This window comes from Rhinopithecus bieti, unplaced genomic scaffold (assembly GCF_001698545.2).
Source record: "Rhinopithecus bieti isolate Rb0 unplaced genomic scaffold, ASM169854v2 scaffold_48477, whole genome shotgun sequence".
Lineage (NCBI taxonomy): Eukaryota > Metazoa > Chordata > Mammalia > Primates > Cercopithecidae > Rhinopithecus > Rhinopithecus bieti.
Window position 1 is genome coordinate 192,616 of NW_016819110.1, and position 27,318 is coordinate 219,933.

Consider the following 27,318-nt stretch of genomic DNA (forward strand, 5'->3'; position numbering starts at 1 on the left):
TGTAATCTCAACACTTTGAGAGGCTGAGGCAGGAGGATCGCTTGAGCCCAGGAGTTCAAGACCAGCCTGGGCAAGATAGGGAAACACCCATCTTCAACTGCCCCTCACCAAAAAAAAAAAAAAAAAGCTGGTGTGTTGGTGTCCACCTCCTGGTCCCAGCTATTCAGGAGGCTGAGGTGGGAGAATCACTTTAGCTTCACCAGCTGGGAGTTGAGGCCTATTAAGCATAATCCGTGATCGCATCACTGCAATCCACCTGAGTGACAGAGTAAGACCCTGTCCTCAAAAAAAAAAAAAAAAAAAAAAAAAAAAAAAAATGGTTAAGCATGTCAGGTTACTGGGTTTGCTCCCATGACAAGATGCTTGGCTAAAGTCTATTTTAGGTAATAGTCACCAAGCTTTACTCAGCAATTTTGAATTCTTTGCTGTAAATTGGAAGTATTCACTGTGATAAGTATACATATCTGCAACATTTTCAACTGGTTTTAGTCCCTAATTCTAGACCTTACCCATTTTACACACACAATTAGCTAAATCATGTTCCTGAGGCATGGCTCTTATTACTTTGCTCTGGCTTTAGCCTTGGCCTCATCTGTTAAACTGAAACTGTTTATCAGACCTGTATGCATTAAAATTTTTTTCTTAGAAAAATCAGCCTCTTGCTAGCCATGTATGATAGCTATCAAATTGATCATTCTGTAAATAGTAGCAATAAGTGTATCAACACTTTGACCTCCTGCGTGTCTAGTAACATTTGCATATAGTCCAAGTGAGCACACAGCACCAGAATATTGGAACAGATGCATCTCCAAAGCCAAGGGTTGCCTTACATTTAGAGTGGGAAAAGAGGAAAATGAGTTAGCAGAGGAGCAGCCGGGGAGGGGAGGTAAATTACAGGACATAATTTGCTTCTAAAAATTTGTGTAACATGTTGTAGTTATATAACTTTTCTATTGTACTGATAGATTTGGCACAGACATACTCTCATTGTGAATATATATGAATATATCAGTTCTAGAGTCTGGGGTTTATTTACATAAACACAAATATTCTTTATTGATAATCACACTGGTCTCTATCTCACAATTTTGCCTATAAGATGACCTTATAAAATCCCTCAAGAATTATTTAAATCAAGTGTACGAAGCTCTGCAGTTTGTTATGTCCAAAATGTTCATTAAAAGTTTATTAAACCTGACAGCCTCTTCTTAATGTTTCACAAGCAAGACAAACTTTTATTTTTCTTCTTTAATTGGCACATGGAGCTTGGGAATATTAGTAGAACAAGGAGACTATGTGAGGCATATAAAAGGAAAGAATCCAAGAGAATGAAAAATCACTTCTTTAAATAATAGACACAGACTTTGTATCTATTAGATCTAAATCATGTCTAAATACAAATTAAATCATATTTACAAATAATAATTACACAAAACCTATGTAACATATACTTTATAGTACACAACTGTAAATAAGAATACAAATCTCCACTGCTGTGGGTTCAAAACATAGCAGGCTTGGACCACTCAAAAATGATGTCTGAGAGGAATAGTCATCCTGAAAGTTCTGCAGACAGACGCTAGCGGACAAGCCACTTTGACACTTTTCATGCTATCATTCAGAAAAAAATAGAAGACATATACCACATTACGAACCCTGATAATCAACATATATGCAAATTATATCTTCCAATGACATATCTGTGATGTATGAAAATAATTTTAAAGAAATAAGCTTATAGTTTATGGAATCCCAGAAAACTTTTTCTTCCTTCACTACCTCCTCAGGAATAAGGCAATTGAGTGGATAACAGTTTGAATCTTACTTCAAAGTGTAGCTACAAAGTAAGAAAAAGCACTGGGCCAGGAATCAGAATATCCAGGTTATAATCTTGATTCTTTCATGGAACAGCTTTGTGACACTGAAGGAGTCTACTAAATTCTTTAGATTTAAATTGTTCTGGTCTGTAAAGCTGAAAATAAGAGAGAACTGGGCTGATCTGTAGTGTTCCTTTCACTCCAATTTCTACCCATCTTTTTCTAAATGGAATCATCTCTAACACAAAGTTACAATGGTGTGTCAGAACATCCTGTGACTGGTCTTCTGTTTGCTTTTTGATCTGATGACAGATGGCCTGGAGACGTATGAATAACATAACTGGGAGTAGATAAGCTGGCCACATTGATGAATGACTGAGAGAAGAGTGTAAAGGAATAATGTACCCTTTCATTTGCCCCTTAACACAAAGATGAATTAGGCTATGGATGGGGTCAGTTCACTGAACTAGAAAGGATTATATATGCGGAAAATGCAAAAGCTATAGGTTTTTACAGCCGTATCTGCTCACACATATATTCAATTTTCCATGCTAGTTATTCAGGATAGAAGGTGCATTAAATTTATACCAATTCCTAGCTATTGGCCTAGTAACTAAGAATCTACATAGAGTTGTAATGCATTAATAAAGATAGGATTATAGAAGACATTTAGTATGTAAATGCTCCCTTTAAATAACTGGTCATATTTTTTTTTTTTTTTTTTTTTTTTTTGAGACAGAGTTTTGCTTATTGCCCAGGCTAGAGTGCACTGGCACAATCTTGGCTTATTGCAACCTCCGCCTTCCGGTTTCAAGTGAGTCTCCTGCCTCAGCCTCTCAAGTAGCTGGGATTACAGGCACCCGCCACCAGACCCAGCTATCTTTTTTGTATTTTTAGTATAGACAGGGTTTCACCATGTTGTTCAGGCTGGTCTCTAACTGCTGACCTCATGATCCACCTGCCTTGGCCTCCCAAGGTGTTGGGATTACAGGCATGAGCCACTGTGCCCGGCCCTTAACTGTCATAATTTTCAAAGTACTTTCATCCACTTTCCATCTCATTATTCCAACTCCAAAAGGTAGTAAGGACTGGAATTAACAACTCCAGATTACAGATGAAGAATCTGAGACTCAAAAAGATAAAGGAGCAGTTTTAGTGTCAAAAGGTCAGAAGTTTGTAAATGATGAAGCTGAAGGTAGGCCCAGATATGCTAACTGCTTGCCCAGTGCTCTTTTCAAAATGCCACCTTGCCATCTTACAATGCATTATGCTGGTAATAGATACCCTGTGGATGTATCTGTATATCACATCATCACTGTCAGAAAAACAACTTGAGGTTCTCTTGAATGACTTAAACCTGACTTCCAGGCTGAGATGCGGTACTGTCAAGGGATAATGAGACCCACACAAATGTGCTGACAGCACTAAACAAAAACAATTTTCACCAGTACCTAGTATGGAAAGGACTGCTGGCAGCACCTTGGCCTCTACTGCCCTACACACACCTATAAAGCATCAGTCAGTCCCACTTCTTGACTATATGCTTTGAGAACATGATTACACAAGTGTGTTTATAATTTTTTTAAGGAAATCATTAGGTATATTCAAAAGGGTCATCCACTGTATTGTTTAGAATGTAAATGTACCAGAATTTTTCTGTGTTCTAATGTCTGATCAATTCTAAAATGCTAGTCAATTAATGGTCATTTTCTTTTTTTAAAAATGTGGCTCAACTACATGCAATGTGCTGAGCCAGTTTTGGAATCCACCCTGTAGCAGAGTAAAACTGGACCAAAGGAAGTAGAATCAGGACTCCTAGCTGTTACTTTTCCAGCTACTCAACCTACAGAGTTTTTCTTCAGCTCTTTATTGTGACGTGTGGTGATTCGTTTTGGATTCCACTGTATGACAGACAGGTCTGACCTTGAGGAAGACTGGTGGCCCACATCCTCTGCTTTTATGGGCTTAATGATATGACCTGGCTTGGTGACGACCTTGGGAGTAGTCAGCTTTTGGAAAGCCCTCTGGGTGTTCCATGTGGATCCTACAGGGGTCTGGATGGTCCTTTCAAATTGCCGATGGTGGGTAAATGGATACGGAAGCACTTGTACCTGATGAGCTGCTGCGTGGATGTTGCGCTTCTCACTGATAATCACATTTGGCAAATTCTTATCTTTTCTTGGAGGACCCTCAGGGGCTTTGAGAAACTGGCGTCTTTTCTTGGTACTAGGCTTTAGGCCCACACCACCCCACTCACCCCAGCCAGGTAGTGTCAGGTCCACGTCCTTTGGCTTACTCGCCTCCACAGCTTCTCTCTTCTCTTTCAAGAAATTTCTGATGACATCATCCCCAGCAAAAGCTTCCTTTATCATCTGCCTTTGGTCTCTCTCCTCATCTTCTTCCAGCTCCTCTATTGTTGTGGGAACTGCCAAAGACCTCACGGAAGGAGACTGTGTGGTTAGGAGGTTCTGTAGGTCGATCAGTTGCTCCTTCTCTTTCTTCTCCTTAGGGGCATCAGGCCGATTATTTGGGGTCCTCTCTGACTGCTGCCCTTCTAACACAGGTCTGGGAAGCTCCTTATTTTGAAAACAATCTTCTTTTCCCAGCTCTTCTAGCTCTTCCAGAGTTTGTACTCTCTCTGGCCTCTGTAGCAACAGGGGCGCCTCTTCTTCTGGGGCAGGTTCCTCTCTCTGGACCTGGGGAACAGTCCCTTCTGAACTTGCTTTTTGCTTCCTGGACTGATGGTTTTCCTTCAATTTCTGAGATAGTGCCCTCAATTCAGACAGCACCTCCTGGCTGCTAGAATCTTTTCTTTCTTGAATGCCTGCTGGCTCAGCATCCTGGTTGAGCTCTGATCTTTTTCTAAGGGATCGCCTCTCCTCAAAGTCTCTCAACAAAATTTCTTCCTCTGCCACTGGTCTTTCTTCTCCCTCACTTTCAGAAACCTCATGAGTCGCAGGCTCTGGCAGTTGCTCAGGGTCCTCCTGTGTTGCAGCCTCTCTGATGTCACTGGTGCAGTTTCTGAGCATCCAGGGATTCGGTCCGTCCACATTCATCTGCACTTCATTCACAACATGGGGGACAAGGAGTTCTTCCACTTCTTCTGTGCATCCCTTCTCTTCCTCAATCTCAGAGGCTACCTGGAGTTTCTGTGTCAGTTCTTTGTTCTTGGCCAACTGTTCCTGCATAGCTTGGCGAGCCTCCAGGTCATATTTTGCCATAATTGCCTTTGACTTGGCCCATTTCCCACTGTTTTGGTGCTTAAGGCTCATTCTTTCCATCATTCTGGCATTTTCAAATTTTTCCAGTTCTTCCAATGCCACAGTTGGATTAACCTTCTGCAGCTGCTCCAACTCTTTTGAGGCTTTCCTGGCTTTACCTTTCTTCACGACTTTGTGATACTTTTTACTTTTGATTTTCTTCTCTCTTCGAGCCTTGGCCTCATAGTAGGATTGCAGGGCCCGAGCCCTCTGAAGCTCTGCTCGGTGCATCTTTGCCTCTTCCAGGCTCATGGCTCGGAGAGAGGCCTTTTCCATGGGAGTCAGTAAAGGGTCTGTTACTGGCCGCTTGTTCTTATGGAGGAGGTTAAAAATTTCCTGCTCCAGGGGAGTTCTTGCCTTCCAGCCACTGAGTGCATGTTCAATGGGAGCAATGGCTGGCTGCTCCTTCCCCAGGGGAAAAGCCAGCTGCTCTGCCTGCTGGTTCTTCAGGACGATAGGGTCCCATTTAGAGAGGACTCGTGAGGTTTTACCAAATGCTACTTCTCTGTGGATCTGTTCAATCTTTTCTTTGTTAAGAGGTAACTCCACCACCTTCTTTGATTTGACTCTATTCAGTTGCCTTTTCACAGTGGCCAAAGAAGAAGAAGTTTTAACAGGCTCAAGCAGATCTGCAAGGACCAGCTTTTCTCCTGATCCTTCAGAACTGACATTGAACTCTGACACTTTCAGACTAGCCTCAGACCTCTCAGCCAATTTCCACCTATTCTTTCCATCAAGGGAACTGATTGCTTCCAGAAGTTTTTGATGCTTTCTCTCTCCATCACTGTCCCCCTCATCTTCATTCTCACTCAAGGGGCAGTTTTTTGGCAAATCCACTAATTCTTCCTGTTGGCTCAAAGCCAGAAGGCTCTCCGCAACCCGGTTCACATTCATCTCAGCAGCCAGCTTCTCTCATGTGTACCAAGAATGGAAGCTGAAGGCTAGTCATCCATTTTCTTTTCAACACTTCCTTTTATTCTAAAAGGAAATTTTCTTGTCTGTTTTCTAAAGTAAAATGATTTGACAAATGAGATTGAATTTAGAAAAATATTTACATATGAAGGTGTTTAACCAGTTTATATAAAATATCTTTAATTTTCAGATATGGCATTACTTAAATAACCTTTCCACAGATGATAGGAATGTCACTTCAAATTCCTGATCAGAGAATCTGCTTACAGATGCACGAGCACTTTTTCTGATTTGGAGTCTCTTTTCTGCAGACATGGAAAGAATGTGAGCAATAGTTTCAGCATAGTCTTCTTCACTCTCAGCCAGAAAGCCAGTTATATCTCCTTCATGAGGAACGACAATGTCAAGCTTTGGGCCCCCTGAATTGTGTGCAAGGATAATTGTGCCAGCTGCCATACACTCCACAACTCCTGAGAAAAAAACAAAATCATGTAGTATTTTAAGTTTTGAGTTGTATTCATAAGAATGAGGATGAACAGAAATCTTCAAAAATTTTAAGGGACTTATGAGAAACTTAATTAAATGTCTAATATGTCTAGACACATTTGGCTTATTTACTTCTATAGTACAAAATAAAATAATTTTAAGTTTTTTAGTTTCAAAGCTTCATATAATATAATATATATATAATTTTTTTTTTTTTTGGAGAAGATAGGGTCTCACTGTGCTGCCAAGTGCTTGGCCTCTAACTCCTAGCCCTCCTCCCATCTTGGGCCTCCCAAAGTGCTGGGATTTACCAGCGTGAGCTACCACACCCAGCCTGATCCTTTATTCTTAGTTAAAATAGACAAGTAGATGGAAGACTAGCCTATTAAAAAAGATATATTGCAGATAATTAAAAAAGACTAGAGAATGTTAGCAAGATGGTAGAATATCAACAGGTATTAGAAAAACAAAAGGAGTAAAAAGATATCAAAAACAATTTTAATAGTTCAAATTACATTAGCAGAAAAAATAAAAAATGTGAATCACCTAAGTGAAGCATACTATTGCCGTGCTTATGTTACTGACTGGATTTCTGGCATGTCTGAGACTACTGTGTGCCCAACAACAGTGCTGAACTAAATGAAAGTTGTGGTTAGTTTCTGCCAAATGATACACATGAAATATAAATTAATCTAGCCAGCCTTTCTTAGCTGTATTCCTAGGAGAATTAAGCCCTTCAGAGAATGATTTAAGTGACTGCTTTCCCAATTATCTGAAGGATGGTACAGAGCTGATATCATCCTGGATGTATAGGAGAGAAATTAAATAATTCCAAATGTTTCTACAACAGTGGTGAAATCCCTGCAGAATAGAATTCAGTAGCTCATATCGTATTCTGCTTGAGGCTGGAGAGCATCCTGTACTTTCTCAGAGACCTTCATCTAATCAATTTTACCCTTTCCCTCTCTACTGGCTCCTTCCTATCAGCATTGAAGCTAGGGCGCCACATGCCTCTCCTCAGGTCCTGCAACACCCACCCCTAGTCATTGTCTCTTCTCCCCGCTCCGTACTTCACAAACTTACTGAAAGTGTGGTTTGCACTTACCAACTCTACTTGTTCACTTCTGAGTGCTCAACTTTTGATTTTTGCTCAATAGTTTGACTTTTGCTTCTACTTCTCCCTTAAGACTGCTCTTGCCCAGGTCACCAGTGACTGCCTTACCTTCCCCAGCATCTGGGCAGCATCGGAATCTGTGCCCTCTTCATTCTTCTCCAAACACTCTCTTCCTTGGTTTCTAAGACACTGCACTTGGCTGGCTCTCCCCCTTCTCCATTTCTTCTCCCCATTTCTCAGCTGTTTCTGTTCTCTGTATTTTGTACTGAGAGCCTCTTCTCACTCTGTACATATCCCCCAGGCGATCTTATCCACATCCATGGGAGCTTTGATAACTACCTGCACAAGCACAATCCGCATTTTGTATTTCCAGACCAGATTCCTCTCCTCAACTTCAGACTCCTATTTACAAAACTACCTCCTGGACGCATGCCCTCACATGTCCCACAGATGAACTCAGACTCTGCAGGTTCAAAACTTGGCTCATCTGCTCTTGGATTTCCCCTCTGGGAGAAAAGCCAACACCATTCTCAGAGCTGCCCAGCTCCCAAAACCCTAGGTGGTCTTCTCTTCCTCCCTCATTTAACACATCCAGTTAATCACCAAGTCCTGGTCAATACACTGCAGAATGTCTCTCAAGCATGTTCACCTACCAAGTTCAGCTCACTAGTACCTCCACCTGGGCTGCTACAGTAGGCCGGCTTGCATCTTACTGCCTTTCCAATCTTGCTCTCCCGGCTCTTCACTGATCCACTCCCCATGTGGCCAGAATGGACTGCAGAAATCAGAAAGCTTTTGCATACAATACTTAAAATCCTGCCGTTCTTTTCCACTGGCTTAACCTGGCCCATATCACCTCTCTGTTGTCTTCCTGCTTAATGTTCCTATTGATGCATCTGTTGTCACTCCTGTCATAGTGCTGTTCCCTCTGCTGGAGACTCTACCCTCTCTCCTGGCTAACCTCTAATTATTGTTCGGGTCCTACTCAAGTGTCACATCACTTCCTTGGGCACCTGTTCTCTGCCTGCACAAGTCTGTGTTAGGTTTCTCTTTGGCACTTTCACATCACCCTGCACTTCCTTAGCATAGCACCTGGCACACAGCACTTGCCTGTGTAGCCTGTTGGTTCCACCAGAGGGCAGGAAGCCTCTGACAGGCCAAGCAGCTCCCGTCTCCACCACATCTCTAGCATCCAAGTGCTCAGCAGACTGAATGTTTAGTAAGTTTCTATGCAAGGAAGCACAGCAGGTCAGATCCCAGGCAAAACGTTGGGTCAACAAGTTCTTCCTGAATGTCTGGTCCTAGTACTATACTACTAACTAGGAGTGAAAAAAGTATAAGAGAAATTGTAGTCTTAGTTTAGGAAGTGTCACTTTTATGCTATCCTCATTTCCTCTAACAACTAACAGTGTGAGGCACAAAGCGCTTGAGAAATACACATGGACCCAAATTAAACACAAAGCAGTACTTGGTTTTACAGCAAAATGTGTGCTTAACAGGTCAGAATAGAGATGGTAGTTTGTGCCAGAATAAACAAGAGAGGCTAAAAGGCAAGGAGAGTTAAGTTGAAGACTTATGACGTGATCTGGCACAAAGAGGAGGGCCATTCCATGGTGAGGGTAGAATCAATAAAAGACTAAACGAGTTACTATGAGAAGTCCCTATGCAAACAGCGGTTCTCAACTTTTGATGCATAACAGAATCACTTAAGCAGCATTATCAAAATACATCTACCTGGGCTTTGTCCAGAGATTCTCATTTGGCCATTCCCTAGGATGTGGGTAGGCCCAGGAATCTATACCAGTAAGTATGTAGCGGGGTTAGATGGGGAGAGAAAATGTTGCTGTTAAGAGCAGGGGCTATCTGGGTTAGAATCCGGGCTCTACCATTTACTTACTGTGTAACTGAATTTGAGCAATTTCTAAACCTTCCTGTGCCTGAGTTTCCTTATTTATAAAATAGGAATAACAATAACACCTATCAAATAGGGGTTTAGAGGGGCTTAAATTAGATAATACACGTAAAAATCTCAACACAGTGGCCCGCACAAAGGAATTGGTCAATAAATACTAGCTGCTATTGTTAACTACTTAGTCTCAAATGAGGAAAGTGTATTTGGTGGACGAGGGGAAGAGAATTAGGGCAAGATGCAGACTTCCAGAGTTTCATCATTTTATCAAAAGAATCTAAAATGTGTATCTCATGGCACCAAACAAGTTGTTTAAAGGCCAAACTCACCAATCCCAAAATGCTCGTTCCACATGGTATGCAGACCAATTGTTGCTTCAGACAAATAATTCTTTAATTCATCAAATGGAATGTTTATTTTAAATTCCACATATTCTTGAACTCCTAAATCCTCAGAGAGCCTTCTCAGTTGGTTTACCCTAAGTTCATCATCTTTGTTACGACAACCTCCAATGAGGACAAGTTTAAGAGAAGGAGATGACTCAACCATCTTCTTATTCAGCAATTTAGCAAAGGCTCTGATCTGCAATGGATGATTCTTTTCTGGCCTAAACTGGCCAACAGAAACCAGCAAATGTCCTGGAGTCACCTTTTTTTCATGTAAGGGAATATCCAGAAATGTCTGCACATCACAAGGTGGATAAACAATGTTAGTGCAATTCCCAACTTTCCATAGTGAGAGAATATGGTTTAGTGTCCAAGAAGAATTGACCATGACTACATCACTGCAAGAACCAACAAGTCCATAAATAAAAGCAAATAAATAGTAGTAGATGAGCTTTACTTTGCTGAGAAAAGGATTCCTGGTAATGAAGGCTGCATTATTAAATCCAATATTTTGATTCTTCACTACAGAGAGCATGTCGGTGCTGATAGTGGGATAATGAACATAGCTTCCAACTTGGCAACCCCCTATATACTTAAACAGAGGAAGTGTAAAAGCGTATCCCATTGAATCGATGTAAACATCAGGAACACACTGCATTAGAGCTTCCCAGCCAAGAAAAATGGATCCTAGACTTTGGCCCAGCAGTGTGAAGTGAGGATACAGTGAATCTTCCACAAGATAGCGTTTCCTTAAAAAAACAAACTGCACTGGGTGAATTAATCTGATGTTAAATCTTCTGAAAGCACCTTCTAGTATCTGTTGACCGCTGACATTAACATCGCCGGTATAAACAACATAAACTGCTTCAGGATACCTAAAATAGAATGTAATGGTTAAGAATGTATTAAGTTACAAAATTAGCCAGACATGGGGCACATGTCTGTAATCCCAGCTACTCAGGAGGCTGAGGCAGGAGAATTGGTTGAACCCAGGAGGTGGAGGTTGCAGTGAGCCAAGACTGTGCCACTGAACTCCATCCTGGGCGACAGAGTGAGACTCCATCTTAAAAAAAAACCCCGAGAGACTGAGAGCGAAGATCACGCCACTGCACTCCTGCCTGGGCAACAAGAGCAAAATTCCGTCTCAAAAAAATAAATAAATAAGAAAGAATATATTAGGTTAAAATCAAGCAAAAAGTTGTAGATAACTATTTTTTTACAGTCATAAAGAAGATTTGATTTTTTTTTTTTTTTGAGACAGAGTTTCTACTCTTTTTTTTTTTTGAGACGGAGTCTCGCTCTGCCTCGCCAGGCTGGAGTCCAGTGCCGCGATCCAGCTCACTGCAAGCTCCGCCCTCTCGGTTCACCTATGTCTCCTGCCTTCAGCCTCCCGGAGTAGCCTGGGACTACGGCGCGCCCACCACTGGGCCCGGCTAGTTTTTTTGTATTTCTTTAGTAGAGACGAGTGTCACACGTGTTAGCCCAGGATCGTCCGAATCTCCTGACCTCGTGATCCGCCCGTCCTCGGCCCCTCCCAAAGCTGCTGGATTACAGCTTGACCACGCCGACCGCGCCACGGCCAAGAGTTTCACTCTTGTTGGAGTGCAATGGCGCGATCTTGGCTCACAACCTCTGCCTCCCGGGTTCAAGTGCTTCTCCTGCCTTAGCCTCCCGAGTGGCTGGACTTACAGACATGCACCACCGCGCCTGGCTAATTTTGTATTTTTAGTAGAGACAGGGTTTCTTCATGTTGGTCATACTAAAAATGATGTTTTCTACATTTTTTATTGAATTAGAAGTATAGTCCTTCAAATGAGACTGTGACATCTAGTTCTTTGCTATTTCCTCCACTGAGGGTTTCACACAGAATAGGCATCAACAATAAGTGTTGATTTATGAATGAGATGTTCTAAAGAAATACTAAAAAATTTTGACAGTATTCTTAGTAAAAAATACCATAAACAAGCATTAAGATTCAACAAACCTGTGTTCAGAGAAGATCACAGTACTAAAGCAATACACAGGGTTTTTATCTGAAAAATGCAAAAAGGCTTTAAGCTAGATCTTGTGCCTATATCACAATTAGATATAATTAGTATGAAAATATCTAAAAGTATATTCTTATGACTTGTAATGCTTTGGTCTCTCTCTGTTTATAATTATTCTTTGAGTCATAAAACATTTATTGGCGGGGTGCAATGGCTCACGCCTGTAATCCCAGCACTTTGGGAGGCCAAGGTGGGTGGATCGCCTGAGGTCGGGAGTTCAAGACCAGCCTGACCAACATGGAGAAACTCTGTCTCTACTAAAAATGCAAAATTAGCCGGGCGTGGTGGCACATGCCTGTAATCCCAGCTACGTGGGGGGCCGAGGCAGGAGAATCCCTTGAACCCAGTAGGCAGAGGTTGTGGTGAGCCAAGATCATGCCATTGCTCTCTAGCCTGGGCAACAAGAGTGAAACTCCATCTCAAAAAAAAAAAAAAAAAAAAAAAAAAAGAAAAAAAAAAAAAAACAAAAAACCCATTTATTAGGCATCTAGTATGAGATGCCAGGTTTTGGGGGTATGGAGATGAGAGAGAATCTTTATCTTCAGAAGCTTAGTCCAGTGGAGAAAACAGACATGCAAAACAAATAACTGCAAAACTGTGTGCTATGCATTGATAAAGACACCCACAGGATGCTGTGGAAGCCTAAAGGATGACAATCTAACTGCTCCTCTCTGGCCCCTTCCCAGTCACTCTTTACCCAGCAGCAAGAATGAGCCTTTTAAAATGTAAAAAAAGATTGTGATCTCCAGTAGCCTAAAAATGCCCACAAATTCCATTTGCTTTTTTCCTTCTTTTTTTTAAGACAGGGTCTTGCTCTGTCTGTTGCCCAGGCGGGAGTATAGTGGCATGATCTTGGCATATCGTAGCCTCTACCTCTCAGGTTCAAGTGATTTTCATGCCTCAGCCTCCTGAGTAGCTGGGATTACAGGTGTGTGCCACCATGCCCAGCTAATTTTTGTATTTTTTCAGTAGAAATGGGGTTTTGCCATGTTAACCAGGCCGGTCTCAAACTCCTGGCCTCAAGTGATCTGCCAGACTTGGCCTCCGAAGATGTTGGGATTACAGGTGTGAGCCACTGTGCCCGGCCAGGCCACAAATTCTTTGATACTTCTCCCATTGAGAGGTGACATCTAAGTCCCCTCCCCTGGAATAACACTAGGCTCTGTGACTATTTTGACCAACAGAATATGGCAAAAGTGACATTGTACCAGTTTCCCAACATAGACTCTAAGGGACTGGCAGCTCCTACTTCCTGTCTCTTCGAATGCTCATGCTAGGAGAAGACAGCTGTCATGTACGGAGTCCAACCAGCCCGAGACTGCTATGTTGTATGCAAGCCCAACTAAGTCACATGAAGGAGCTCCTCAGTGAGAGAGATGCCCGACAGCCCCCAGCAGTTCCAGTTATCCCAGCCCAAGAACCAGAATGTGAGTGAAAAAGGCTTTAGATGGCTCCAGCCCCAGCTGCCATCTAATTGCAACAGTATGATGGAGACCAAACACAGCAGCCCCTAAACTACGTCACAGAACAGTAACCCCAAAACTGGTTTACTATAGCCCTTAGAATAAAATCTAAACTACTTTCCCTGATCACTCAAGTCCTGTGTGATCTGGAACCTGCCTCCGTCACCTCCCTCCCATGCTCTCCTTTGCCCTCCAGGGTGCAGCCAAACTGGCATTCTTTTCTTTGAAAATGCCAAGCTCCAATGAGCCTTAGGGGACTTGCAGTGGTTGTTCTCCCTACTCTGAATCCTCTTTTCTCATTTTCACTCAGTCTTTTCATAAGGCAGGCAGTTTAGCATGTGGTTCAGAACATAGGCTCCAGTGCCCCAGTTTTCTTCGTCAAATGAGGATAATGGTAACAACCACGTAAGGTTGTTCTGAGGATCAAGTGAGCTAACACATGTAAAGCACTTCAAACAATACCTGACATACAATCATCATGCCATGAATGCAGCTGTTTTTGTCATTCAGATTTTGGTTGTTATCAGAGATTTCCCTGATCACTCAATCTAAAGTATCAAGACACTCCTATATTACCCTATTTTAACTTTTTATATAGCACTTCTCACTATTTGATATTTTTCTTCTTTGCTTATCATCTTATCTCTTTCAACTAAAATCAAACATCCAGGACAGAAGGAGTTGATCGATCTTGTTCCCTTAATCTCAACCCCTAGAACAGTGCCTGACACGTAGCCAGGTCCCCAGTAAATACTGCGAGGTCGAATGAAAAGTGCACTGTAGCTGGGCGTGGTGGCTCATGCCTGTGATTCCAGCATTTTGGGAGGCCGAGGAGGGCGGATCACGAGGTCAGGAGATCGAGACCATGCTGGCTAACACGGTGAAACCCCGTCTCTACTAAAAATACAAAAAAAAAAAATTAGCCGGGCATGGTGGTGTGCGCCTGTAGTCCCAGCTACTCGGAGGCTGAGGCAGGAGAATGGCATGAACCTGGGAGGTGGAGCTTATGGGGGGGGCGGGCCCCGGGAGGCTGGAGCGCTGCAGTGACAGATTGCGCCACTGCGCACTCGAGCCTGGGCGACAGAGCGAGATCCGTCTCAAAAAAAAAAAAAAAAAAAAAAAAAAAAAAGTGCAGGTGTAGTATGTGTTGAGTTAGGAAAGACTTGTAGAACATTAACTGGAGAGAAAAGATTATTTCAGAAACAGAAAAAACACTATACCGAGCAAAGCGGAATGACTCTGATAGAGAGAGCATCGGATGCTGGCTTTGGAGAAGCCTGCTCCCTTCGCTCTCTCCGCAATGTTGGAGCAGAGTGTGTGCTGAAGGAATGGGGAGGGAATCGCACGCAACCCCGACCGTGGCCAGAGCAAGAGAAGAGCCAAGTATCCTTCCAGTCATATAATGAATTTGGTGTTTCTTTTATCCTTGTACGCTGGGTTTAGGAGTATACAGGCCTGCTGGGGACTATGTGTTAAGAGTATCGATAACATCATGAAACTTACTGATGCCCTCTAAGAGGCGTATACTAACTGGTTTAGAGCGATCAACCCACCTGTTAGCTGCTTCAATGAGGCATAGTAGCGAAAAGACGATCATCGCGCCGTCTCTGTGGCCTACCAGATATATATTCACTTTGTCAGTGTTATAACTTGTGTCTACATATAATCCTTGGCGCAAGTCTAGCATCCAGCCCCTTACCCCTGTATTTGGGCGCTGACCAGTTACAGACGATGGCAGAGCAATACAGGGGTAGGGCTGAAGCAGGATGCGCCACAGATTATACCGGAAAAAGTATAGGCTGATGTGAACTTCTTGTGAAGGCCTTGCGTACTGAAGAAGCGGTGCGTACCAGGAAGTAGGGTAACCATGAAGAATGAACGAGTTTTCTCGTATGTAAATAATGGAACCTATATGCCTTTTTTCTTTCTAAAACGGGAATATCACAATATTCTTTGAGGGCATGGGGGTTGGAGATGAGGAAAGCTCAATACTTAAAAATGTATACAACCATATTCTTCTAATATGGTAACTTGAGACCTAGTCCGGAGCGATATAAGGGAATTGGAGTCAATAAACTACTTCATAACAGATTACCTGTGTGCCCACAACTGCCTGAAAGTATTCAGGCTTAAAGTGCTCTGGGTACTTGGTATTTATCTGCTCTATGTACTTAATTAAGTTTCCTGGTACTCCCTCAGGAAACCGGTTATTCCATTAAATTTCATGCGATAAAGGGGGCAGATGTTGTTCCCCATCCAATGGTCCATTATCTTTTCTTTTTTTTTTTTTTTCCTTGAGATGGGTCTCCTCTGTACCCCAGCGCCTGGAGTGGCAGTGAGTGCACAATCACGGCTCACTGTAGCTTTGACCTTCCAGGCTCAGTTCCCCCCGGTCTTTTCCACCTCAGCCTCTGGGTAGCTGGTGCGCATCACCATGCCAGATAATTTTTTTGTAGAGACAACAAAATTTCACCATGGTGCCCAGGCTGGTCTCAACTCTGTGGCTCAGTAATTCAACCTGCATGGCTTTCACAAAGTACTGGGATTATGGTGTGAGCCACCATGCCCAGGATTATGTCCTATTTCTTTATCATAGTAACTAAAATCAAATAAGATACCAGGGCATGCAGGGCACATGAATAAATACTTTTCTTATTGAGGAACAGTTTAAAAAGAATTCTTTTTAACTTTAGGTACTTTGAAAGATGAAGGCCGAGCACAGTGGCTCACGCCTATAATCCCAGCACTTTGGGAGGCCAAGGCAGGCGGATCACAAGGTCAGGAGATCAGACCATCCTGGCTACACCAATGGTGAAACCCTGGTCTCTACAAAAATACAAAAATTAGCCGGGCATGGTGTCGGGTGCCTGTAGTCCCAGCTACTCGGGAGGCTGAGGCAGGAGAATGGCATGACCTGGGAGACAGAGCTTGCAGTGAGCCGACGAATCGTGCAACTGCATGTCCAGCCCTGGTGACAGAGTAGACTCTGTTTCAAAAAAAAAAAAAAAAAAAAAAAAAGAAGATGCATTTCTTTTTAAGAAGTGGAACAATATAGCAAATTAGCTAAGAAAGATGGATACCTACTTTTTCTGCAGGGCTCTTAAAGCACACCATAAAACTCTTTCTCCTCCTCCACCAGCATTGCAGTATGGATGAAAAAATGCAATCACCATTTGATTTTTCCCATTTTTGCTAGTTGACACTAATTTTTTCTTTCTCTGTAGCAGCAGTCTGATTCCCCAAAGGACAATGACCAAACACACACATAAAGTTCCACATACAATTAGCCCAGGGAAGAATAATGAATAAAAAAACCTGAAATAAGAGGACAAAGTTGAGAATCAATGTGATATATACATTTAAAAAATTACAAATTAAAGTCTGCTTTTACATATCTACTTTATATATTAGTAACAAAGAGAGAATTGTCTCTAACAAGTCTGCTAACAACTCAAGTGTGAAAATTCTAATTCTAATCCAATATTGAAAGGATAAGTCCCCTTTAATTCCAATTCCTGTAGCATATTACCAAATGAACATACTTTAATGAGCAGTAAAAATCAACATTGAATCCCCTTTCTCCTAACTTAGTATATATGTTATGGGATGAAAACAAATTTAACTATTAATCTAAACCAGACATGATTAAGAATGTGTTATATACTGTCATTTTGAGGGTCAGATGCCAAAAAAAATATGTCTTTTGAATGATCAATATTCCATTAAAATCTGGTAAGACAGTAAATCTTTTCATTCTGTCACTTCACCTCAGGAAGAACAATTTTGGGATAAAGGAATGGAACTTAGATTTCTTCACTTCCATTTCGAGTTCTGTATTTGCTCTATTTACATGACCTAATACTACTACCTTCCCTTATGTGCCTCTGAATGAGCTGCCAAAAACCCACTAATGTTCTACTTAACACTCATTAGTAAACTCATTCACAAAGTGACTGTTAAAAGGTTCTCTATTACTGTCAGGTTGATTGAAGCTCTACAAAAGCAAGGGCCCAAGCTTGCTTGTACCATATCCCCAATGCCAAGTATAATGCCTGGCACAGAGAAGGCATCCAATGTAACAGATGCAAAAGTTTATTATCTCTTCAGATATTGCTTAAAATATGTTCAGGTGCTTTTCTTTCAGGATTGCCAATACAGTTGGAACCTAACTTAATATTTTTCATATGCTGCCTATCCTTTATAAAGGATTTGAGGAGGGTTTATAAGATTTAAAAACAATAAAATGCCAAAAGTTAAATAATAAAAAGTCAGGACCAGGGAAAATAGAATAAAGATGGTGTGTATGTCGGGATGGTGGCTGATGATGGATACAGGTATGCAGGCTATATTTACATACACAGTAGTGAACACCAGATTGGGCTCTGGGCTGCTTAGTAGCCTAGGCAAATAGGGAGATGTTTTGTGTAGTTATATAGTTTATTACTTCGTTTTCACACTGCTGATAAAGACATACCCAAAATGGGGAACAAAAAGACATTCAATTGGACTTACAGTTCCACATAACTAGGGAGACATCAGAATCATGGCAGGAGGTGTAAGGCACTTCTTACATGGCAGTGGGCAAGAGAAAAATGAGGAAGAAGCAAAAGCGGAAACCCCTAATAAACCCATCAGATCTCATGAGACTTATTCATTATCATGAGAATAGCATGGGAAAGACCAGCCCCCATGATTCAATTACCTTCCCCTGGGTCCCTTCCACAACACATGGGAATTCTGGGAGACACAATTCAAACTGAGATTTGTGGGGGACATGGCCATATCATTCTGCCCTGGCCCCTCCAAATCTCACATCCTCACATTTCAAAACCAATTATGCCTTCCCAACAGTCCCCCAAACTGATTTCAGCATTAACCCAAAAGTTCACAGTTCAAAGTCTCATCTGAGACAAGGCAAGTCCCTTCCACCTACGAGCCTGTAAAATCAAAAGTAAGCTAGTTACTTCCCAGATACAATGAGGGTACAGATACTAGGTAAGTACAGCTGTTATAAATGGGAGAAATTGGCCAAAACAAAGGGGTTACAGGGCCCATGCAAGTCCAAAATCCAGCAGGGCAGTCAAATTTTTAAAGCTCCAAAATGATCTCCTTTGACTCCAGGTCTCACATCCAGGTCACGCTGAAGAAAGAGGTGGGTTCCCATGGTCTTGAGCAGCTCTGCCCCTGTGGATTTGCAGGGTACAGCCTCCCTCCTGGCTGCTTTCATGGGCTGGTGTTGAGTGTCTGAGGCTTTTCCAGGCACATAGTGCAAGCTGTTGGTGGATCTAACACTCTGGGGTCTAGAGGACAGTGGCCCTCTTCTTATAGCTCCACTAGGCAGTGCCCCAGTAGGGACTCTGCGTGGGGGCTCCAACCCCACATTTCCCTTCTGTACTGCCCTGGCAGAGGTTCTCCATGAGGGCCCCGGCCCAGTGGCAAGCTTTTGCCTGGGCATCCAGTCATTTCTACACATCTTCTGAAATCTAGGCGGAGGTTCCCAAACCTCAATTCTTGACTTCTGTGCACTTGCAGGTTCAACACCATGTGAAGCTACCAAGGCTTGGGGCTTTCACCCTCTGAAGCCACAGCACTAGCTCTACGTTGGCCCCTTTCAGCCACAACTGGAGCAGCTGAGACACAGGGCACCAAGTCCTTATGCTGCACACAGCATAGGGACCCTGGGCCCGGCCCACAAAACCACTTTTCCCTCCAGGGCCTCCAGGCCTGCGATGGAAGAGGCTGCCGTGAAGGTCTCTGACATAGCCTGGAGACATTTTTCCCCCATGGTCTTGGGGAATAACATTAGGTGCCTTGCTACATATGCAAATTTCCACAGCCAACTTGAATTTCTCCTCAAAAAATGGGTCTTTCTTTTCTACTGCATTGTCAGGCTGCAAATTTTCTGAACTTTTATGCTCTGTTCCCCTTTTAAAATGGAATGCTTTTTAACAGCACCCAAGTCACTTCTTGAATGCTTTGCTGCTTAGAAATTTCTTACACTAGATACCCTAAATTATCTCTTTCAAGTTCAAAGTTCCACAAATCTCTAGGGCAGGGGCAAATGCCTCCAGTCCCTTTGCTAAAACATAAGAAGAGTCACCTTTCTCCAGTTCCCAACAAGTTCTTCATCTCCATCTGAGACCACCTCAGCCTGGATTTCACTGTTCATATCACTATCCGCATTTTGTTCAAAGCCATTCAACAAGTCTCTAGGAAGTTCCAAACTTTCCCACATTTTCCTGTCTTCTTCTGAGCCCTCCAAACGGTTCCAGCCTCTGCCTGTTGCCCAGTTCCAAAGTCGCTTCCGCATTTTTGGGTATCTCTTCAGCAGCAGCCCACTCTACTGGTACCAATTTACTATACTAGTTCATTTTCATACTGCTGATAAAGACATACTCGAAACTGGGAATAAAAATAGGTTTAATTGGACTTACAGTTCCACGTGGCTGTGAGGCCTCAGAATCATAGCGCGAGGTGTAAGGCACTTCTTACATGGTGGCAGCAAGAGAAAAATGAGAAAGAAGCAAAAGCAGAAACCCCTGATAAACCCCATCAGATCTCGTGAGACTTACTCATTATCACGAGAATAGCACAGGAATGACTGGCCCCCATGATTCAATTACCTCCTCCTGGGTCCCTCCCACAACACATGGGAATTCTGGGAGATAAAATTCAACTTGAGGTTTGGGTGGGGTCATGGCCAAACCATATCACATAGTTTTCACTGCCCACATGAAAACATACAAATTCATCAGAAAAGTAAATTTTGCTTTTTTTAGATACAGGGTCTCACTCTGTCACCCAGGCTGGAGTGCAGTGGCGCAATCATAGCAATCACTGCAGCCCCAAACTCCTTGGCTCAAGCGATCTCCTGCCTCAGGCTCCTGAGAAGCTGGGACTACAGGTGCGTGCTACCACACCCAGCTAATTAAAAAAATTTTTTTGTAGAAATGGGGTTTTTCTATGTTGCCCAGGCTGGTCTCAAACTCTTGGCCTCAAGTAATCCTCCTGCCTTAGCCTTCCAAAGCACTGAGATTACAGGCATGAGCTGCTGCACCTGGCCGGAAGTAAATATTTTATTGATATTTAGTTTTGAAATGAAGTTCTCATGTGGAATTTCCTATTGTGAACAAATCTCATGTGGGATTTCCTATTGTGTACTTGAAGAGGTATCTGACTCTATTTGAAATCCCACATGAGCACTTTATTTCAAAGCTAAAATAATTGGTCTAAAATAATTTGGTCTTTATATTCTTTACACACCTTTATACCCTTAAAAATTTTACTGAAGATCCAATCTTTTGTTTACATCAGAGTTTCTCATCCTTGACACTACTGACATTTTGGACTAAATAATTCTTTGTTGGGGAGGTTGTACTATGTATTATATTTAGTAGCATCTTTGGTCTTGACCCACTAGATGCCAGTAGCACCCTCCCAATCAAAATTATCAGCTGGGCATGGTGGCTCATGCCTGTAATCCCAACACTTTGGGAGAATGAGGTGGGAGGACTGCTTGAGCCCAAGAGTTTCAGGCTGTAGTAAGCTATGATCGTGCCACTGCACTCCAGCCTGGGCAACAGAGCAAGACTCTATCTCTAAAACAATATAATTAAAAAAAAAAAAAAAAAAAACCCCAGATATTGCCAAATGCCATATGCCTTGTGAAGGGCAAAAATCATCCCGGTTGAGAACCAGTGGTTTACACTGCTTATATCTACCAATATTTAGCATATAAGAAATGAAAACTAAAGAACTTTAAAATTTTATGAATTCATTTGAAAATAAAATTCTTTCATAACACATTAAGTGAATGTTTTATTAAAAAACTATATTTTCCAAACCAAAAAAAGAAATTTAACAAGAAGGGTGCTAAATTTACATTTTTTATTTACATTTTTTGCAAATCTTTTTAATGTCTGGCTTGATGTGAAACCAGACAGTGGCTCCTCTTTTCTGTTCCTGCATTCAATCTGTAGTGGTAAGTTGTTTTTGTTGAAGTATATGAAGAAAATTCAGGCTAACAGATATGTAGTAGGAAAAGGGAGTATATTTTAATACATATTGAGCTTACATTTAAAATATATTTAATTTTTCACCTAGTTACAGATATTTTTCTTTGATGCTAGACCACATGTGGCAAGTTATGCAATTTCTTAACGTCAGTTGCAATGCAGACTCTGAAACCCTATTAATGACCTTTTCACACTATTAATTAAAATCCACTATCACTTAGTTTTGTCTGCTATCACTTTTGCACTTCTCAACATAGTAAAATAGGCAAATATTACCTTAATGTTATTATAAAAACAGATTTGTTGAGGACCCATTGAAGGGCCTTGGGACCTGCATGGTTCATGGAGCACAATTTGAGAACCACTGCCTTAAAGGACGAACACAGTCTGACAAAAGTGGTAAGATTCATCACTTATTTAACATTTGGAATATATGAATTCATAAAAGCAACACTACAGAGGACAGTTTGTTTTCTCAGGACAAGCGTTCAAAAGCTTATTTAAAATGCAGCTAACCCATATAATGAAAAGACGTTTCTGGCAATTCCTTCAAATAATTTAGGTGGGAAAATTAATGTGATAGGCTTTTCAAACTGAACTATTAAACATTTAACTTAAAAGCTGAATAATGACTAAAGTTAAACCTGTCCTTTAAGTCTGGTTAGTGAGTTTATTTAGCCATTATAATGTAAAGCACTGAGGAATATTCCGTATGGCAGGGAAGAACCAAAAACCTCTGATAATAGACTTTCTCATTCAAAATGTTTAAAGTAATGATTACAGAACTTGAAGTAGAGGGGACAAAAATGAAGAAGTGCCTGAACTTTTGAGAGAATTAGGTATATACTGCTATTTAGAAAGCTATGTGTTAATTATAAATTTTAGCCTGAACAAAATATATAGGTGGTAAAAAAAATAGGTAGGTAGAATATACTAGGCCTTCTGTTTTATTAGTGGAGGGCAAGGCATTTAAAATTCAGTAGTACTACAACAACAAAGGTGGAAAAAAGTCTGGGAGTTTTTTCAACAAAATGTTAACAGTGGCTATCTCCGGATGGTAGGATTCCGGGGGGTTTTCCTTTTACTCATCTATTTTCTAGATTCTTTTCTAGAAGAAACAGCGTATACACGTAATACAAATAAAATAATATTTTATGCAACTTCTTACATCAGTCATAAAAATTAAAATAACAGATTATCAAAAAGCAGATTCAACATACGTTTTATATTTAAGTGACGTGTTAACAACGGCAGTTTTGGTGAGTTTAAGAGGAGAAACTAAGAGATGAGAAGGAAGATCCGGTTTCTTTACTGAAGAGAGACATGATAGATTGGAAAATGTCTCGTAGCTCAATCGTAAAGAAAAATGAGAAATGAATATGAATAATTTATGACAGACTAACTGGAATGTGAAAGAGAAAGAAAAAGCTGAAGCAGGAAAGGTAACTCGACCCCTCAGCCAACAGTGAAGCAGAAGAAAACGCGGTAAATTGAGTTATTAAGACCTAGTCTATTCCAGTCTATATAGAATACCCCCAAGAAAAAGGAAGACTGCTCATTGGCCTGAGAAATTACCTTAGATTCATGACAAGGAAGGCCATTTACTCGCAAAATTGAGCTGCACTGGACAGGCAAGTACCACCACAGAAAAGAAAACGTCTGTGAGCCCCACGACCGGCTCCTCACCTCAATAATTTGCACAGGTACCAGCTCTCTTCGCCATCCGCCATCTTCCGCCGACCCCCGAACTCAGGAAACGCTTCACTTTCCTTTTCCCTATTGGCTCCTGAGAAAGCGAGGCGTGCTCGCTCCGCCCCCACGGGCCAATTGCGCGTTACAATTGGTTGCTGGTAGCCGCTTCCCACGGCCTTCCAGCCAATAGAATATGCCGAGACGTAGAGTAGTGTTCGGCCTGGCACACACGGCACCCGCCCCCTTGGGCGGGACAGCAGCGGGGGTTGGGCTGAGAAGGGCGTGGCCTGTGATTGACAGCCGTCGCTCCTTCCCTTGACCCTCTACCCCACTGGAAGCCCCCGCCTGGGCGCCTGCGCCCCCGTCCGCGGCCCAGAGTCCGTCGCCTGTTGGAGGCCATTGGCTGGCCTTTGCGCACCGCGGATCGATTTTCCAGGTGCAGAGTTCACTGTCGCCGCGGTTGCTTCCTTTGGGACCCACGGCGCCCGGCAGCCAGGCGCAGAGTCCGAGGAGGGGGCAGCGCAGAGCTGACCCGACGTGGCGCCACCCGGCACCTTCCCCGCAGACGGTGGGTGAGCCCTGGGAGCTGTGTCTGAGGCCCGACTCTGTGCCGCTCACCTGCCCTCACGCTCCCGCATACGCTTGAGATCCCAGTACAGTGTCGGAGCGCACCAGCGCGAGGTGACTGAGACCGCGGAGGAGGACGGGCCTCCGCCCTGCGGCGCCGGCACGGCAGAAGACACTTAGGCACCGGCGGGGCCGGCAGTTCCAGGGGCGGGCACTCCCAGCCCCTTGGGGAGTGGGCGAGGGTCCGAGGCCCACTCTCCCCTCGCGCTCTCATCCGCACGGCCCCATGTCGGGAGGACGGCGGCGCGCAACTTTGAATCATCCGTGTGGCGAGAGCTGCAGCTTCCCCGGTCCCAAATTAAGGGGCGGTTCCCGGACCCCTCTTGGCGTTAGAGCCGAGCCGCGCCGATGCCCTCACGCTCCGCGCCTCGCCTCCCCGGATTTTAACACTACACTCTCCTCTGCCGACCAGGTGACCTTTGGCACTGAGCCAGATCAGAGAAGAATTCGGTGTCCGCGCGGGACGATGCCTGAGCAGGAGAGACAGATCACTGCCAGAGAAGGGGCCAGTCGGAAAGTGAGTTTTGTTCCCCCGCTCCCGCGCAGCGAGCTCACTCCCACCAGGAGGACTTCCCTCCCCATGTCCTATGCTTACTCTACCCCAGAGGGTGCGCAGGCAAGGCCGAGCCACACCCCCAGCTCCAGGGGCGTCGTGGCGTGGGAGAAAAGGACGCTTTAGAAAAAGCGTGCAGTCAACTGGTGTTTGGGAACGATGGAAAACCCCGCACCTCAAAATGCACCTTTATGCTTTTAGGGGGTCTGATGCTGGAGAGGTAAAGTGAGCGTCGAGTTGCTGTGCTAGGGCCCTAATGGCTCAAAACGATGAAGTTAGTTACCTGGAGAAGTTACTCAGAGCCTGGTGCTTGGACCAGATATGGTATATCGAGGCCCAGGAACTTTTATAACTGTTTTAAATTCATTTTAATTGTACAAGTAATACATTAAAACAATCTTTTAAAAATGCGAACAGCACATAAATATTTTGCACGAAAAGCAGATCTGTTTTTCAGTATTTTTCTATTCATGTACATATGTCTTCATTTGGCAGATATTTATTGAGAACTTACTATGTTTCAGGCACAGTGTTGAAGAGTTGATACGTGTATCTATATGTAATATGCACACACTCAAGAGAATTCTTTAGGTTTCGTTTGTGTGAGGTGTTAAAATTTTTGTTTTACCAAAATGAGATCACTGTATGTGTATTCTCTAACTTTTTTCAGTTTAACAATATATCTTAGAGATTGTTTCACTAACTGTCTAATTCAGTGCAACCTCTGCACAGTTTGAACGCATCATAGTTTATTCATGGTTTCCTAGTGGTGGACATTGTTTGCTACTTTTTTCCCCCTCTCTCTCTTAGAAGTGAACGTCTTTGTACATGATTTTTAATGCTGACACTGTTTCTTTAGGATAGATACTTAGGCCTGGATTGCTGGACAGAACAGTAGGCTGTTTCTTTTCCACAGATTTCTGAAACTAATTCAGCAACATTGCTGGGTGCCGTTTAGTAGTGAATTCATCTAGGCTCCAGTGATACAGAAATGAAAACTAATGGATTAGTGGATGGACAGAGAGAGGCTGGTTGGTAGGTGGTTTGTATGGTATGATGACTCTGCATTTGATAGGGATATGAAGAAATATTGGGAGCGGTGGCTTGTGCAGCGGAGATTTCAACTTCCTACAATGTCCCCACCTAGAGCAAGGCTGGAAGAGTGGAAGGCTGGAAGGTCCGTGGAAGACCCTGTTTATCAGGCTAGGAGTTTGGACTTTACCCTACAGGATAACAGCCTAAGTCACTCCTGCAAGGCAGAGGGTGAACTGGGCAGGAAACTACGGGAGACCAGCTAGAGACTATTGGAAATGATCGTCCCCATCCAGACCAAAGGTGGCTGAAAAGCCTGAAAAAGAACTGTAAGTTAGGTCTTCTACCCTTACTCTCTATGGAATTGTCTTCTTGGTAGAGAAACTAGGTTGTCTAAACTCAACTGTCCTGAATATTAGAGGCCAGTGGTCGTTTTAGCAGCAACAGAGTGCAGTTGGTAACTACAGAGCAGGGTAAAATAAACTAAGCAAGTGACAGAGATGGATTTTAAGTGCTTCTTTGCCTGACATACATTTTCCTCTCAATGGGAGGGATGGAGATGGCCCAGTAACATGGACACTGCTCACTGATGCCATAGCATAGGTATCAAGGAAGTATCCATGTTCGGGTGACTTTAGTATCATTTTTATCTATAGGAGAAAATTGGAATCATTGCATAGTGATGAGTGATGTTCTGAAATGTCCATAGCTTTTTTCTTCTTGTATAGATTTTTCTTTTTTCTTTTTAGCTAAATTAAAGGAGAAAATCTGAGCAGATCAAAGGTCAGTGAGATAGGGGGCAAAGCAGAGAATGACTTTTTTATTGCGATGTAACTAACATAGTAAATACAACTTTTTTGTTTTGTTTTGTTTTGTTTTGTTTTGTGTGTGTATTTTTTTTTTTTTAGACAGAGTCTCGCTATGTCGCCTGCTTGGAGTGCAATGACTTGATCTTGGCTCACTGCAACCTCTGCCTCCTGGGTTGAAGCAATTCTCCTGCTTCAGCCTCCCGAGTAGCTGGGATTACAGGCATCCACCCCCAAGCCTGGCTAATTTTTGTATTTTAAATAGAGACTGGGTGTCACCATGTTGGCCAGGCTGGTCTCGAACTCCTTACCTCAGGTGATCCACCCTCCTTGGCCTACCAAAGTGCTGAGATTGCAGACATGAGCCACCATGCCTGGCCACAAATACAACTTTAAGAACACTAGGAATTGTGAAATCTTTCATTTCTGAACATAGCAGCTTTGTTGGAGCCAGAAATTCAGGCAACCACATGGATGGTGCTGCTAGCAGTTTCTTGTTTCTAATCGCAGTTGTGCCTTCCGATGCCTTTTACTTGTCCTTATCAACTTTGTGTGATTCTTGGCAAGCCTTTTCCATTTGGAGTGAGCCCTCTGCACAATTTCTGCTGTCCCTTGTTTTCAACAGGTAACTTTACTTCTTACTCAAGGAAATTGACATCATTGAGTATGTTTTTCTTCAACTTTCTGCCTAGCTCTACCCACCTTCTCCCTCAATTTTTCTTTTCCTTTCCAACTTTTCTTTTTGTTTCAAGAGGTAGATTTGTTACATGGGTAAATTGCGTGTTGTGGGGGTAGGTGTACAGATACCCCATAGGTCGTTTTTTAATCCTCACCCTCCTCCCACCCTCCACCCCCAAGTAGGCCCCAGTGTCTGTTGTTCTTTCTTAGTGTCCATGTGTACTCAGTGGTTAGCTCCCACTTATAAGTGACAACATGCAGTATTTGGTTTTTGATTCTGGCGTTAATTTGCTTAGGATAATGACCTCCAGCTCTATCCATGTTGCTGCAAAGGACATGATCTCATTCTTTTTTTGTGGTTATGTAGTATTCCATGGTGCATATGTATCACATTTTCTTTATCTGCTCTGCCTTTGATGCTCATCCAGGTTGATTCTGTTTTTGCTATGTTGTGAACAGTGTTGAAATGAGCATATGCATGCATTTGTCTTTATGGTAGAAAGATTTATATTCCCTTGGG

At 42.7% G+C, this 27,318-nt stretch overlaps 3 protein-coding genes across 5 annotated transcripts in view; 1 reads left to right on the forward strand and 2 right to left on the reverse strand.

The window, feature by feature from the left end:
• Positions 1 to 1,240: 1,240 nt before the first annotated feature.
• On the reverse strand, positions 1,241 to 10,074 carry UTP14C (UTP14C small subunit processome component). 2 transcript variants are annotated; one of them, XM_017858269.1, is made up of 2 exons: positions 9,828 to 10,074; positions 1,241 to 6,459 (listed from the first exon to the last, which is right to left on the reverse strand). In XM_017858269.1, the coding sequence occupies exon 2, from the start codon at positions 5,969 to 5,971 to the stop codon at positions 3,656 to 3,658; it is 2,316 nt and encodes a 771-aa protein (XP_017713758.1). In that variant the 5' UTR covers positions 5,972 to 6,459; positions 9,828 to 10,074; the 3' UTR covers positions 1,241 to 3,655. The 2 variants fall into 2 exon arrangements, with proteins under 2 accessions (XP_017713758.1, XP_017713759.1); XM_017858270.1 differs by lacking the exon at positions 9,828 to 10,074 and having other exon boundaries at positions 3,537 to 5,733; positions 5,799 to 5,874.
• On the reverse strand, positions 1,353 to 23,191 carry ALG11 (ALG11 alpha-1,2-mannosyltransferase). Its single transcript, XM_017858271.1, has 4 exons — positions 23,097 to 23,191; positions 16,480 to 16,710; positions 9,828 to 10,759; positions 1,353 to 6,459 (listed from the first exon to the last, which is right to left on the reverse strand). The coding sequence occupies exons 1-4, from the start codon at positions 23,138 to 23,140 to the stop codon at positions 6,188 to 6,190; spliced, it is 1,479 nt and encodes a 492-aa protein (XP_017713760.1). The 5' UTR covers positions 23,141 to 23,191; the 3' UTR covers positions 1,353 to 6,187.
• Positions 23,192 to 23,831: 640 nt separating this feature from the next.
• The window catches only part of ATP7B (ATPase copper transporting beta), a 77,245-nt gene continuing 73,758 nt past the window's right edge, over positions 23,832 to 27,318 (forward strand). For both annotated transcript variants that reach the window (XM_017858272.1, XM_017858273.1), the window contains exon 1: positions 23,832 to 24,246. In XM_017858272.1, coding sequence (XP_017713761.1) covers positions 23,956 to 24,246 — 291 coding nt within the window. In that variant the 5' untranslated portion in view covers positions 23,832 to 23,955. The remainder of the gene's footprint in view (positions 24,247 to 27,318) is intronic.

Bases quoted from the DNA above. Each gene is read 5' to 3' on its own strand.
- UTP14C (XM_017858269.1), bottom strand. From the start codon at position 5,971: ATGAATGTGAACCGGGTTGCGGAGAGCCTTCTGGCTTTGAGCCAACAG.
- ALG11 (XM_017858271.1), bottom strand. From the start codon at position 23,140: ATGGCGGATGGCGAAGAGAGCTGGTACCTGTGCAAATTATTGAG. The intron at 16,711-23,096 runs GTGAGGAGCCGG...CTCTTATTTCAG, and splicing joins TACCTGTGCAAATTATTGAG to GTTTTTTTATTCATTATTCT. The intron at 10,760-16,479 runs GTAGGTATCCAT...ATTCTATTTTAG, and splicing joins TTAAGAGCCCTGCAGAAAAA to GTATCCTGAAGCAGTTTATG.